The sequence below is a fragment of the Leuciscus leuciscus genome (assembly GCF_965113295.1).
Source record: "Leuciscus leuciscus genome assembly, chromosome: 3".
In the NCBI taxonomy this organism is placed as follows: Eukaryota; Metazoa; Chordata; class Actinopteri; order Cypriniformes; family Leuciscidae; genus Leuciscus; species Leuciscus leuciscus.
This window is the reverse complement of record NC_138727.1, coordinates 55,658,034-55,674,448: the sequence shown is the minus strand read 5'-3', so window position 1 is coordinate 55,674,448 and position 16,415 is coordinate 55,658,034. Positions and strand designations below refer to the sequence as shown.

Below are 16,415 nucleotides of genomic sequence, written 5' to 3'. Positions count from 1 at the left end.
ACACAGATGTCAAGATTCAGTCTATGCATCTCAACAATGGTGAGGAGCAGAATATTCAATTAGGAAAAGTAAATTACATAGACAATTCAGATTATAATTTATTCATACCGCAATGTATGATGGGAGCCATTAATGAGTTGTGATTGGTGGCAGCCACTGCAACATGCTTTATTATTGTCACCATTGTTGAGATTCACAGGCAGATTATTGATGTGTGTTTTAAATGAATTTATCTGAATGTCTTTTGATCAGAACAATGTTTATTAAATATTTTGAATTATAAGTAAAGTACTGATAATCATAGGCTGAAGAATCACTAAACTGCAGCTAACAAGTTGAACCAAACTTTCTCAATAAGTTTCATTTTTCAGATCACAGCATGATTACGACAAAACATAGCCAACGCTATAAGATAACATTTTACTTTGTTCATTTAACTGTTATAAATCAATAACAGCAGACAAACAACAGTAGATATTAAAATAAACCTATTATGGTCTAGAGCCCAACTAAAGCAAACACCCATCACCTTAATGGTAACTTACAATTTGTGATTTTCTTCTTCAGTGATTCTGCTTGTTAGCATCAGGTGTCTTCAAAAATGCTCAATCATCACTAAATTAATCACTTAATTATCTCATCAGCCCTAAATGCCGCTCCATCTGAAAGCAGGTGATGGTGATTTACTACTAATCAAGGAACCGGCTTTACTGACGAGATGCGCATAACAATATCGCGATTTAAATCGCCCAGCCCTAACGCCAGCATCCATCTCCATGAACGCGCGCCGACCGCCACCGGAAGCCAGTTAATTTCGTTTATAAAGTTTTAAATATGTATATTTTTACGACAAAACCGCACGGATTACCCTCAGAAGGCCTTCGTTTATCCCCCTGGAGCCAGATGGATTATTTTTGTGAAGGATGCATGCACATTCTCGGACTTGAAGCAGCTGGACCCCATTGCTTCACATTATAACCACTGAAAGATCTAAGACATTTTCTAAAATAACTGAAAATGTGTTCGTCTGAAAAAAGATTGACATATGCATCTCGAACGGCTTGAGGGTGAGTAAATCATGGCTTAAATATAATTTTTGGGCGAACTATCCCTTTAAGTTAGCTGCCATCACACCAGTCCCTAAAAAGACTGGCTGTGATGTGGAGGATTTGTCTAACTATAGGCCTATTGCCCATCTACCTTTTCTAGCTAAGGTTTTGGAAGGAGTTGTAGTTGGCCAGCTACAGCAATGCCTGTCCAACAACAATCTCCTAGACTGCTCTCGTCCGGGTTGTAAATGATCTTCTCATCTCTGCGGATATGGGTGCCTGTAGTATTTTAGTATTGTTGGACATCACGGCTGCTTTTGATACAATATCTCATGCTGTCCTTCTTGAAAGACTGCACAGCAAAAACTCCAGTGTTAAATTCAGAGGTGGAGAATCCAGGGGTCAGAAAGTAAAAGTCCTGCCATATATTTATTCCACCCATGAACTCACACAGCAAAAACTCCAGTGTTAAATGAACTCTCCTGGGAGTTTATTTGGCTCCAGACTCAAGAGTGTTAAAGTTAATGAGATAATTAAGTGATTGTTTGAGTGATGATTGAGCATTATTGAAGACACCTGATGTCAACAAGCAGAATTACTGAAGGAGAAAATCGCTTGTTTAAGTTGCCATTATGGTGATCAGTATTTGCTTTAGTTGGGCTCTTGACCCTTAAACTAATAACTTTAGATTTTGCTTGGCTGTTGTATCTGAGTTAAGCCTAGTTCACACGGCAGGATAATTAAGCCGATTTGAGCCCCGATTCACCCCTTCCGACAATCTTAAGGATGCTCCGATTATCGTAAAATAATCTGATCAAATATTCCTGCCGTGTGTGGTGTGTTAAGACTGCTCTCGTCTGCTCGGAAGGACGTCGGGACCGCTCCGATCTCAAATCGGGGATATCCAACATGTTGGATTTATTTGGCCCGATTTCTTCTCGTGTGTGGTGTCCCCCGAGCACGCAGCCTGTGGACTGTGGAGTGTAGCCAATCAGAAAGCGAGGTGACGAGGCGGCGAGGAAACACCGGGAAATATAATCAAAACAGCCGGCGGCATGGTGCACCAGAAAGTCCGGTGGACGTCAGAGATCATCGCCTTTTCTTTTGATAACGTTTTTTTTTTCGGTTAAAAACAAACTACAAACTATTGCCACTGCATCCTCTTCGTCCGCCATGATTGTTTACTCTGAAGTCACGTTTGATCTCGAGGTATTTTGCGCGATTTCCCGTCTGATCTGGGAATGCTCGGGAGTCAAATCGGTTCGTGTGTGATGTGTTGATTTTGCCGTGTGGCTGCGCACCACACACTGTACGACCAAAACTGTTAGACCCGTGATTTTTTTATCCCCGTGTGTGGGGTCTCTCAGGTTTGGAAAATCGGCCGACAATTTTAAAATCGTCCCGTGTGAACCAGCCTTTACAACTCTCAAATGAACAAAGAGAAAAGTTGATCAGGTGGTGTTGGTTATGTTTTGACATAATCATAATTTGACCTGAATCACAAAACCCATTTAGAGAGTTAAGTTTACCTTGTTGATTACAACAGTCTGTGATTCTAATATTATGTCATGTTAATCATTTTCAATGTAATCAGAAAGATTTCTTGATAATTGTTCTGATCAAAAGACTTTGAAAAAATATATTATTTGGACACACTGACTCCAAGAATCAGCCTGTGATTCTCAACAATGGTGACAATAATAAAGCATGTTGCAGTGCATTCTGGGTTCCACCAATAAAAACTCATCCATGGCTCCCATCATGCATTGTGGTATGAATAAATTATGATCTGAATTAGGGCTGGGCGATTTAAATCGCGATATTGTTATGCGCATCTCGTCAGTAAAGCCGGTTCCTTGATTAGTAGTAAATCACCATCACCTGCTTTCAGATGGAGCGGCATTTAGGGCTGAGGAGATAATTAAGTGATTAATTTAGTGATGATTGAGCATTATTGAAGACACCTGATGTTAACAAGCAGAATCACTGAAGAAGAAAATCACAAATTGTAAGTTACCATTAAGGTGATGGGTGTTTCCTTTAGTTGGGCTCTAGACCATTATATGTTTACTTTAATATTTACTGTTGTTTGTCTGCTGTTATTGATTTATAACAGTTAAATGAACAAAGTAAAATGTTGTATTATAGAGTTGGTTATGTTTTGTCATAATCATGCTGTGATCTGAAAAAGGAAACTTGAGATAGTTTGGTTTAACTTATTAGCAGCAGTTTAGTGGTTGTTCAGCCTATGATTATCAGTAGTTTACTTATAATTCAAAATATTTAATAAACATTGTTCTGATCAAAAGACATTCAGATAAATTCATTTAAAACACAGACATCAATAATCAGCCTGTGAATCTCAACAATGGTGACAATAATAAAGCATGTTGCAGTGGCTGCCACCAATCAAAACTCATTAATGGCTCCCATCATGCATTGCGGTATGAATAAATTATAATCTGAATTGTCTATGTAATTTACTTTTCCTAATTGAATATTCTGCTCCTCACCATTGTTAAGATGCATAGACTGAATCTTGACATCTGTGTGTGCCTAAAAGAATGATTTTTTTTTAAAACAACTTTTAAGAAATTCTTTATATTATATAAAAAATTCTGGCCATTTATGCAGATTCACTAACCAACAACATAAATCGAAGTCAGAAAGAAGGATTTTAATGAGTTCAGTGATCAAGTTCAAATGATGATTGTCATAACATAACCAACACCATCAGATCACTTTTTTCTTTGTTCAACTGGTGATTATAATTCAGAAACAACAGACAAACAAAATCTAAAGTTAATTATATATGGATCAAGAGTCCAACTAAAGCAACCATTGATCGTCATAACGGTAACTTACAATTTGTGATTTTCTCCTTCAGTGATTCTGCATGTTAACATCAGGTGTCTTCAATAATGTTCAATCATCACTAAATTTAGGGCTGGGCGATTTAAATCGCGATATTGTTATGCGCATCTCGTCAGTAAAGCCGGTTCCTTGATTAGTAGTAAATCACCATCACCTGCTTTCAGATGGAGCGGCATTTACTACAAAGAGCCGTAGTTAACTGACAAGCTGAGCCAAATCACATCAATATCGCGGACGTATCGCCAGCGATATTTAATGCGATATGGCTCAGCTTGTCAGTTAACTACGGCTCTTTGTACACAACAAAAACTCCAATGTTAAATTAACACTCCTGGGAGTGTATGAGTCCATACTCAAAAGTGTTTACGTTAATGAGATAATTTAGTGATGATTGAACATTATTGAAGACACCTGATGTTAACAAGCAGAATCACTGAAGGAGAAAATCTCAAATTGTAAGCCACCGTAATGACGATCAATGGTTGCTTTAGTTGGACTCTTGACCCATATCTTATTTACTTTAGATTTTGTTTGGCTGTTGTATCTGAATTATAACTGCCAGTTGAACAAAGAAAAAAAAAGTGATCTGATGGTGTTGGTTACATTATGACAATCATCATTTGAACTTGATCACTGAACTCATTAAAATCCTTCTTTCTGACTTCGATTTATGTTGTTGTTGGTTACAGTATTACTGTGAATCTGCATAAATGCCCAGAATTGTTGATATAATATAAAGTATTTCTTAAAAGTTGTTTACAAAAAAAAACATTGTTTTAGGCACACACAGATGTCAAGATTCAGTCTATGCATCTCAACAATGGTGAGGAGCAGAATATTCAATTAGGAAAAGTAAATTACATAGACAATTCAGATAATAATTTATTCATACCGCAATGCATGATGGGAGCCATTAATGAGTTGTGATTGGTGGCAACCACTGCAACATGCTTTATTATTGTCACCATTGTTGAGATTCACAGGCTGATTATTGATGTATGTGTTTTAAATTAATTTGTCTGAACGTCTTTTGATCAGAACAATGTTTATTAAATATTTTGAATTATAAATAAAGTACTGATAATCAGGCTGAAGAATCACAAAACTGCAGCTAACAAGTTAAACCAAACTATCTCAATTAGTTTCATTTTTCAGATCACAGCATGATTATGGCAAAACATAACCAAAACTAAAAGATAACATTTTACTTTGTTCAGTTAACTGTTATAAATCATTAACAGCAGACAAACAACAGTAAATATTAAAGTAAACACATAATGGCCTAGAGCCCAACTAAAGCAAACACCCATCACCTTAATGGTAACTTACAATTTGTGATTTTCTCCTTCAGTGATTCTGCTTGTTAACATCAGGTGTCTTCAATAATGCTCAATCATCACTAAATTAATCACTTAATTATCTCATCATCCCTAAATGCCGCTCCATCTGAAAGCAGGTGATGGTGATTTACTACTAATCAAGGAACCGGCTTTACTGACGAGATGCGCATAACAATATCGCGATTTAAATCGCCCAGCCCTAACTAAATTAATCACTTAATTATCTCATTAACTTCAACACTCTTGAGTGTGGACTCATACACTCCCAGGAGTGTTAATTTAACACTGGAGTTTTTGCTGTGTACAAAGAGCCGTAGTTAACTGACAAGCTGAGCCATATCGCATTAATTATCGCTGGCAATACGTCCGCGATATTAATGCGATATGGCTCAGCTTGTCAGTTAACTACGGCTCTTTGTAGTAAATGCCGCTCCATCTGAAAGCAGGTGATGGCGATTTACTACTAATCAAGGAACCGGCTTTACTGACGAGATGCGCATAACAATATCGCAATTTAAATCGCCCAGCCCTAATCTGAATTGTCTTGTTTTCCTAATTGAATATTCTTTTTGTCACCATTGTTGAGATTCATACACTGAATCTTGATATCTGTGTGCGCCTTAAAGAAAGATTTTCCTTTTCTTTATCAGAACAACTTTTAAGAAATAATTTGAATTATATTGAAAAATCTGGATCTTAATCTGTAGAATTACTGTGATGTTGTAATGACCAATATACATTTTAAGTCAGAGATTAGGCTCTAATTGAGTTCAGTGATTCAGATCAAATTATGGTTATGTTAAAATATAACCAACACCACCTGATCAACTTTTCTTTTTGTTCATCTGGCTGTAATAACTCAGATCAACAGCCAAACAAAATCTAAAAATAATCATTTGAAGGTCAACTGCCCAACTAAATCGAACACTAATCTCCATAATGGTGACTAAAATTGTGATTTTTCTCCTTCAGTGATTCCGCTTGTTAACATCAGGTGTCTTCAATAATGGTCAATCATCACTCAATCAATCACTTAATTAGCTCATTAACTTTAACACTTTTGAGTCTGGAGCCAAATAAACTCCCAGGAGAGTTCATTTAACACTGGAGTTTTTGCTGTGTGAGTTCATGGGTGGAATAAAAATATGGCAGGACCTTTACTTTCTGACCCCTGGACTCTCCACCTCTGGTTAAATTAACACTCCTGGGAGTATATATGAGACCACACTTGTAGAGTGTAAAGTGTTAAAATATGAGTGTAAAATTAACACTCAAGAGTGTTAAAGTTAATGAGATAATTAAGTGATTAATTGAGTGATGATTGATCATTACTGAAGACACCTGATGTTAACAAGCAGAATCACTGAAGGAGAAAATCACAAATTGTAAGCCACCGTTATGGTGATTATTGTTTGCTTTAGTTGGGCTCTTGACCCATATATTATTAACTTTAGATATTGTTTGGCTGTTGTATCTGAGTTATAACTGCCAGATGAACAAAGAAAAAAAAGTGATCTGATGGTGTTGGTTATATTATGACAATCGTCATTTGAACTTGATCACTGAACTCATATTTCTGACTTAGATTTATGTTGTTGGTTACAGCATAACTGTGATTCTGCATAAATATCCAGAATTTTAGATATAATACAAAGGACTTCTTAAAAGTTGTTTAAAAAAAAAATCTTTCTTTTAGGCACACACAGATGTCAAGATTCAGTCTATGCATCTCAACAATGGTGACGAGCAGAATATTCAATTAGGAAAAGTAAATTACATAGACAATTCAGATCATACTTTATTCATGCCGCAATGCATGATGGGAGCCATTAATGAGTTGTGATTGGTGGCAGCCACTGCAACATGCTTTATTATTGTCACCATTGTTGAGATTCACAGGCTGATTATTGATGTCTGTGTTTCTAAATAAATTAATTAATTTGAAAGTCTTTTGATCAGAACAATGTTTATTAAATATTTTGGATTACATGAAAAATACTGAAAATCATATGCTGTAGAATGACAGAGCTGCTGTAATTAACAAATCCAAACTATCTCAATAAGTTTAGTTTTTCAGATCACAACATGATTATGTCTAAACATAACCAACACCATCAGATCACATTTTTTCTTTGTTCATCTGACTGTTATAAACCAATAACAGCAGACAAGCAAAATTTCAATAATTATCAATCATCACTCAATTAATCACTTAATTATCTCATTAACTTTAACACTCTTGAGTGTTAATTTAACACTCATATTTTAACACTTTACACTCTACAAGTGTGGTCTCATATATACTCCCAGGAGTGTTAATTTAACACTGGACTTTTTGCTGTGTATGTCCCAAAGCTTGCCTACTTTTTTGCTACACATTCAAAAGTAAATACCTTTTCTTCACAAAAAGAGTACATACTTTTATGGCGTAGTGTAACTTAGGCGAATTGGGACGCAGCATATGGCTTTACACAATGACGATCGCTCTGATTGGTTTTAGGTCTATCCAATTGCGCCCAGAGGCATTTAAGCGACATCCGTTGGTGACGCCCCTTTGGAAATGAGTTATTAATGAAGCTTTGCCAGACCATAACTCAGTTACTACTGAGAATGGTCTGGTTTTAACCAGGCTAAAATTCACCAGTTAGGAGCTACTTTTAGCTTTAAAATTCTTTGTGAATACGGCCCCAGACCTTGAATAAAATCAGACTGCTACATGATAATATCTTTATTATAAAGAAGCTGACAACATATTTCATCACATTTTATTTTGCTGTTCTCACCATAACAAAAAATTACAGCTGCCAGGGAAAACCTAACATTAAAAAGTCAAGACCAAAGTGCCTACACTGACCTCCACAATGGTGACCAAACCAAACTATTACTTTCAACATCTAAACCTCTTTGAAGAGGTTCAGTCCTGTGTCTGCTAGGAAACTCCTAAAACTGTATAAGAATGTGTAGCACTTTCTAAGTGATCTTATGAACCACTGACAGCTCCTAAATAACTGGTTTGTAAATAATGCAATTCTTCATTTAAAAATGATAAATTGATCTTTCATGAAGTATGAAAATACAATTATTAAACACATTATAGATATGCTTATAAATCAAGAAAAAAAGCATATATAGCTGTATTTATAAACTGCTTATTAATGTCTATTAACGCTTTATAAATGATGAATTAACTGTTTACTAATGCTTAACTAATGAGCGTACAGTTATTATAAAGTGTTAACCAAAAATCTGTTAGCTGGGGTTCCTGTGGGGTTGAAAGGGTTAAAATGGTGAGATGTTCAAATCTGTTTTCTGTTATGAAATTGGATGTTTTCCTCCAGTTGTACTGCTTCTACAACATTTTGTTCTTTATTGGAGCATTTGAATACTGGTTTTCAACTGTTAAACAACACAACCCTTTATTGTCTTGTAAAGGATACACAAACAATGTTCAGCATATTCCTGAAATTATGTAAATAGTGTTCGACGTAAGCACAGTGTTAAAAGCCACAGTTTGTGTATGTGAGGGCTGTGTGTTATTCTAGACTGAATGCAAATGAATCTTCCTCGGAGCTGCTGAAAAATAAGGACAATTAGTTGCTTTGTTGTGTATTTGTTGCTTTTTTGACCCTGTTGAATCAACTTAGCGGAACAAATAAATGGTTAAATAATAATAGTAATAAAAATACTTTTGTATTAGCTTAACATTAGGGTTAACTTGGGTTGACTCTTTTACTCCGCAGTGGATTTGCATACACAGTAAATTCCCCAGTGTTAAATTAACACTGCTCAGAGCACATATGGTCCCACTCTACATGGTGTTAAAGTAACACTGAAGCAGTGTTAAAGTTAATGAGGTAATTAAGTGATCAATTGAGTGATGATTGAGCATTAGTGATGAACACCTGTTGTTGTTAACAAGCAGAATCACTGAAGGAAAGAGAAACAGTAGAACTACAACTGACTTCAGCCACAGCCTTAAATTAAATCAGATGAAGATAAAAAGACATTAAATCTGTGAAGATCTCAGCAGAAGAGGATTAAACAACTCCACAAACAGAATTACCAGCCTCACTTATTACTAACCAGACTGACTTTATTTCTGTCATATGTCTATTAGGGCTGGGCGATATATCGCATGACATTGATATGCGTCTCTCGTCAGTAAAGCCGGTTCCTTGATTAGTAGTAAATCGCCTTCACCTGCTTTCAGATGGAGTGGCATTTACTACACAGCAAAAACTCCAGTGTTAAATGAACTCTCCTGGGAGTGTATATGAGTCCACACTCAAGATTGTTGAAGTTAATGAGATAATTAAGTGATTAATTGAGTGATGATTGAGCATTATTGAAGACACCTGATGATAACAAGCAGAATCACTGAAGGAGAAAATCTCAAATTGTAAGCCACCGTTATGGTGATGGGTGTTTGCTTTAGTTGGGCTCTTGACCCTTATATTATTAACTTTATATTTTGTTTGGCTGCTGTATCTGACTTACAACTGCCAGATGAACAAAGAAAAAAGTGTTCTGATGGTGCTGGTTATGTTATGACAATCATCATTTGAACTTTGTTTTTGAATTATGTTGTTGATTACAACATAACTGTGATTCTGCATAAATATCCAGAATTGTAGATATAATATAAAGGATTTCTTAAAAGTTTTTTTTTTTTTTTTATCTTTCTTTAAGGCACACACAGACATCAAGATTCAGTCTATGCATCTCAACAATGGTGACGAGCAGAATATTCAATTAGGAAAAGTAAATTACATAGTCATAGACAATTCAGATCATAATTTATTCATACCGCAATGCATGATGGGAGCCATTAATGAGTTGTGATTGGTGGCAGCCACTGCAACATGCTTTATTATTGTAACCATTGTTGAGATTCACTGGCTGATTATTGATGTCTGTGTTTCTAAATAAAATCATTTGAAAGTCTTTTGATCAGAACAATGTTTATTAAATATTTTGGATTATATGAAAAATACTGAAAATCATGTGCTGTAGAATCATAGAGCTGCTGTAATTAATAAGTTAATCCAAACTATCTTAATAAGTTTAGTTTTTCAGATCACAACATGATTATGTCAAAACATAACCAACAGATCACATTTTTTCTTTGTTCATCTGACTGTTATAAATCAATAACAGCAGACAAGCAAAGTTTAAAGTAGACCTATAAGGGTCAATAGCCCAACTAAAGCAAACACTGACAGCCATAACGGTGGCTTACAATTTGTGATTTTCTCCTTCTGTGATTCTGCTTGTTAACATCAGGTGTCTTCAATAATTATCAATCATCACTCAATTAATCACTTAATTATCTCATTAACTTTAACACTCTTGAGTGTTAATTTAACACTCATATTTTAACACTTTACACTCTACAAGTGTGGACTCATATATACTCCCAGGAGTGTTAATTTAACACTGGAGTTTTTGCTGTGTATGTTTCTATAGAACTATTTATGCATTCCATATTTGCATAAACAGACTCTGTGGACTTATTCAAACTATGACATAATTTTACAATGTAGAAACAATTGATTCATCTATTCACACCGGTCATGAATATTAGACATGCTGAAGTTTGTAATGAAGAGCAGTTTGATGATGATTTTGGTCACTTTGGTCAAACTTGGGCTTTAAACATTGAAGATGAATGTGAAGCTGTGGTCGTCTTTGCAAACCCACTTTTTGAGCACAACTTCAAAAATATGCATTATGGCAAATATGAAGGTCTAAGACGATATAAAGGTCTAAGGATAGAGAAAAAAACATAGTAATTTCATAGTAAATAGTAATTTTTTTATTTCCTTTAAAGCAAATGTACCATGTTTTTAGAAATGTGATCTTTGTATTCATTGTATTCATTAATTCGTCTAAATTTGAATGTTAATTTGAATTTTAGCAGGAAGGGTTGACAAAATCTGTTTTGTTTTTTTCCTCATTGGATGAACAGAGAACGGTCATATAATCTTCTGACACACATATTTCTGTGTAGTCAGTCCAGTTGGGTGAAGAAACTCATATCAGGTGAGTCTCTCTTTACTTAAATGAGAATTAAATGCTTTAGTGTTTCTATCAATTTACACGTTTTTGCAGTTTTGTCATTAATAGCTGTTTGTGATATTGTAGACTACATGTTTCACAGTATTTATGGGAGAAATTCAGTGAAAGCAAATTTAAAATTCAGTGAAAGTTTTGCTGCTATTAGAAATAATGCTCTGCTTTTAACATGGTCGACACAGTATTCTGGTCTCCATTATGGAGAGTTGTGTTGGACTATGAGGCACTTTTTTAAAACGCTGATAACAGACCAACATTGAATCAAAATTGATATTTAAAATTTTTTCCTCAGGTTTGCGCCTTGAAATCATTTCAATTATAAAAAAATATTTCAAGATGGACATTAAAATAAAATCACTATACAGTGATGATCACTGTATATCAGATTATATCATGATATACTGTAATCTGATATACAGTGATCATCACCCGACACGACTGACTGAAGAAAAAGATTGTGTGTGTTGAGATGATATAATGAAGTTATCTGTCCATCATTCTAATGAGGAAATAAGAAACCAGTTTAAAAAAAACTGTGGAATTTACATAAAAAAAAACGGCAGCTTTACCGTAAAAAATATGCAACATATCTAACATCAGGTGTCTTCAATAATGCTCAATCATCACTCAATCAATCACTTAATTATCACGTTAACTTTAACACTCTTGAGTCTGGAGCCAAATAAACTCCCAGTAGAGTTCATTTAACACTGGAGTTTTTGCTGTGATTTCTGATTTCACTAATTAGTTCTCTCTCCTGCTGAATTAACAAATACAGGTGATTGGAACAAAATACTGAGGAGGACTTTTACTTTCTGAACCTGGACTTTCCATCTCTGTTTATAGCTGAGTAATTTGGGCTTTGACCAGGTCAGGACTCTTACTAACTTTTTTAAGGATAAAGCTTAATGAATAACTCTAGAGCACTTTAGATTCTTAATTTCTAGGAAAACAACAGAGCATTATTTAATTGGACCACTGATTTGTCTAAACCCCAGTGAGGGGTAGGTTTAGGGGTGGGGTCAGGGGTTGGTCATTCGTACGAATTAGCCAATAGCCACCTCATAAACTATGAGAAATTGATCAAGTTGTTTCTTCCTTTATTGCATTGTGCTTGACAATAACGGTTTTAAAAGTCTCATTTTGAACTCTGATCCAAAATCAAATGCTGTGGAATGTTTTACATGTGTGTTTGAAACAAAGAGAAAACAGCTTTTTTTAAGTCATGTGTCAGTGCAATTGCTAATTTGTTTATTCTCTATCTGTAAAGGAAACTCGTCCTCTGAACTGGTTTGTGGATACACAGAAATAAACTGACAATGGTTTCCTTTCATAAAGGTGAGTATTCTTCTTGTGTTTAAAGGTTGGCTCTCATTGCCCCAAAAAACTTATGAACTTTGAACACATGATGAATATAGTTTTCTCAGACTCAATCCAATCCAATTTCAGTTGTTTTTATGGACTTTTTCTTCATATTTCAGGTTTTATAAAAACTCATCCTCTCATCTCTGCTATTCTGTGTAAGTCTAAACAGTGTTTTTTGCTTTGTGTCTGTATGCTGATGTAATGACCAGTGAATCAGATCTGGTTTATCCTTCATGTCACTTCACACAGTAAATTCCCTGGGGCCGTATTCACAAAGAATTTTAAAGCTAAAAGTAGCTCCTAACTGGCGAATTTAGGAGCAACTCCTAAAAATAATGACTAAGAGTAATTCACGAAGCATTTTAGCCCTAAAAGTAGCACCTAAGCCTGGGACAGCTTAAAAGAAGTCGAGAGGACTCCTAACTCACTAATGGCCGGTTCAGATTACACGTTTTTAGCCCGATTTTGCCACGATCCGTTTGACTTAGAGTGTCGTGGGAATTCGTATACGACAACAGGCGTCGGGACGCAAGATTCGATCGTTTCATCTCGTATAGTGTGTCATAGCGGGCGACAGCCTACGTTGCGTCTGCGATGCTTCACGACACCACGACAAAAAGACTAGCATGTTTAATTTTTTTTTTTCGGTCCTCCACGACGGGTTCTATCACGTGTGACATTGACCAATAGGAGCACAGACGCATTTCCATACACAGCTTTCAAAAATGCCGAAACATAGAGACGATGGTGTTGCTAAGTGGAATTATGAAATGGAGGAAAGGTTCGTGGAGCTGTGGCAACAGTACTCCTGCCTGTATGATGTTTCATCGAGAGAGTACCATGACAGAATTAAAAAAGAAAAATGCTGGCGAAAAATAGCAGAAGTACTTCAGCAACCCGGTGAGTAACGTTAACTGACTGGAATTAGCATTAAGCTAACTAATCATTCATTCAATTGTTCTTCGCTATAGAGAAACTTGTTTGTGTGAGTGTGATTATGTATGTGTGTGAATGAGCGAGCGAGCGAGAGTGTGTGTGAATGAGTGAGCGAGTGTGTGTGAGGAGCGAGCGAGAGAGTGTGTGTGAATGAGTGAGTTTATGTGTGTGTATTATGTGAGTGAGTTTAAGTGTGTGTGTGTCCATACTGTCCTCTTCGTGCAATCCAGGAACGTGTCCATTGTCGGGTTTTCTTTTTGTATCTTTTTCTGAACACAAGACAGCCAATAGGAAAATCGCCGCTTCATCCATTGTTTACGTTCGTTTCCGGAAGTCAGGCGCAACTAGTTTCGCCTTCACGCGCGTCTTCAAAGATGACATGCGATGACTGGTCTGGAAGAAACGTGTAGTCTGACATGGTTCTTGTCCACGACACGACACGATTTTAGGAGTCAAAATCGTGTAATCTGACACAGTGACTATCGCATAAGACAAAAAAAACGTGTAATCTGAACCGGCCATAAGACCTATTCACAAACCGCTTTTTGTGGCATTTCACGTTGCGATGTTTTGAAATGCGTATGCGGCGGCTACAGGAGCTTCCAATCACGAGGGAACAATTTTGCATTAGGCATAACTAGGGATGCAATAACGCCACCAACAACAACCAAAACTAGGCTACTCATTGCATGTAAACTAATTGTAACGTTTCATTGTGAATCAAATTAAAATGTTCTTCTCTTTGCAAACGTAGGCAGAGGCATTTAGTGACAGATTAATTCAATAATGTTGCAAAGATATTGCATCAATCCACAAGTTTCACTACTAGGCTATTTGTTTTGCCTTACTCTTTATTCATTTAGGCTATTTATTCAGTTATTCATCATCTTCCATCCTTCGCACTACTTGTGTAGCGCACGCATTCTCAGACCTGTCACCTGTCACTCATCATCGTAGGGGAGGTGTTTGGAATCATTCCCACGTTACAATCATCAGCCAATCAAGGTGGTCACTTCAGTCAAGCTTGTGTATGAGTAATGATGTCATCCATAGCAACGAAGACTCACTCTTAGTTTAGGAGTTGTCATTTTTCTTTACTAAGAGTAGGTCTGAAAGGCGTTGTGAATAACTTTTAAGAGAAAACTCCTAGCTAAAATCTTTTAGTGCGATTTAGGAGTACTCCTAGTGGTAAGATAAAATGTTTTGTGAATACGGGCCCTGGTGTTGAATTACCATCGCTCAGTGTTCATAAAGCCTAGTTCACACTACACAACTTTAAATGTCGGCAGATCACTGTGCTGTGTAGACTACATGACTTGCTCTGGAGTCTTGAAGTCGTTGTGGTGTTCACACTATGTGACACTACGTAAATGTTCTGCAACAGGGGGTTACACACTACACGAGCTGACAACAACTCTGTCACCCAACGACTCTATCCGGTCCCAAAACCACATTTTGTCACGAAAACATGCGCAAGAAGTAGGGCTGGGCGATTTAAATCGCGATATTGTTATGCGCATCTCGTCCGTAAAGCCGGTTCCTTGATTAGTAGTAAATCACCATCACCTGCTTTCAGATGGAGCGGCATTTACTACAAAGAGCCGTAGTTAACTGACAAGCTGAGCCATATCGCATTAATATCGCGGACGTATCGCCAGCAATAATTAATGCGATATGGCTCAGCTTGTCAGTTAACTACGGCTCTTTGTACACAGCAAAAACTCCAGTGTTAAATTAACACTCCTGGGAGTGTATGAGTCCACACTCAAGAGTGTTGAAGTTAATGAGATAATTAAGTGATTAATTTAGTGATGATTGAACATTATTGAAGACACCTGATGTTAACAAGCAGAATCACTGAAGGAGAAAATCTCAAATTGTAAGTTACCGTTATGATGATCAATGGTTGCTTTAGTTGGACTCTTGACCCATATATTATTAACTTTAGATTTTGTTTGTCTGTTGTTTCTGAATTATAATCACCAGTTGAACAAAGAAAAAAGTGATCTAATGGTGTTGGTTATGTTATGACAATCATCATTTGAACTTGATCACTGAACTCATTAAAATCCTTCGTTCTGACTTCGATTTATGTTGTTGGTTAATGAATCTGCATAAATGGCCAGAATTTTTGATATAATATAAAGGATTTCTTAAAAGTTGCTTAAAAAAAAAAAAATTCATTCTTTTAGGCACACACAGATGTCGAGATTCAGTCTATGCATCTCAACAATGGTGAAGAGCAGAATATTCAATTAGGAAAAGTAAATTACATAGACAATTCAGATCATAATTTATTCATACCGCAATGCATGATGGGAGCCATTAATGAGTTGTGATTGGTGGCAGCCACTGCAACATGCTTTATTATTGTCACCATTGTTGAGATTCACAGGCTGATTATTGATGTCTGTGTTTTAAATGAATTTATTTAAATGTCTTTTGATCAGAACAATGTTTATTAAATATTTTAAATTATAAGTAAAATACTGATAATCATAGGCTGAAGAATCATTAAACTGCTGCTAACAAGTTAAACCAAACTATCTCAAAAAGTTTCCTTTTTCAGATCACAGCATGATTATGTCAAAACATAACCAACTCTATAACATAACATTTTTCTTTGTTCATTTAACTGTTATAAATTAATAACAGCAAACAAACAACAGTAAATATTAGAGTAAAGATATAATGGTCTAGAGCCCAACTAAAGCAAACACCCATCACCTTAATGGTAACTTACAATTTGTGATTTTCTTCTTCAGTGATTCTGCTT

At 36.0% G+C, this 16,415-nt stretch overlaps 1 protein-coding gene across 3 annotated transcripts in view; it reads left to right on the top strand.

Moving 5' to 3' along the window:
- Positions 1 to 16,415, top strand: part of LOC309493885 (uncharacterized protein) — a 159,179-nt gene that overhangs the window by 129,264 nt on the left and 13,500 nt on the right. Inside the window, exon 4 of one of the 3 annotated variants that reach the window (XM_082163167.1) lies at positions 12,820 to 12,858. The exons of the other annotated variants lie outside the window; for them this stretch is intronic. Coding sequence (XP_082019293.1) covers positions 12,820 to 12,858 — 39 coding nt within the window. The remainder of the gene's footprint in view (positions 1 to 12,819; positions 12,859 to 16,415) is intronic. 3 annotated transcript variants of the gene reach the window in all.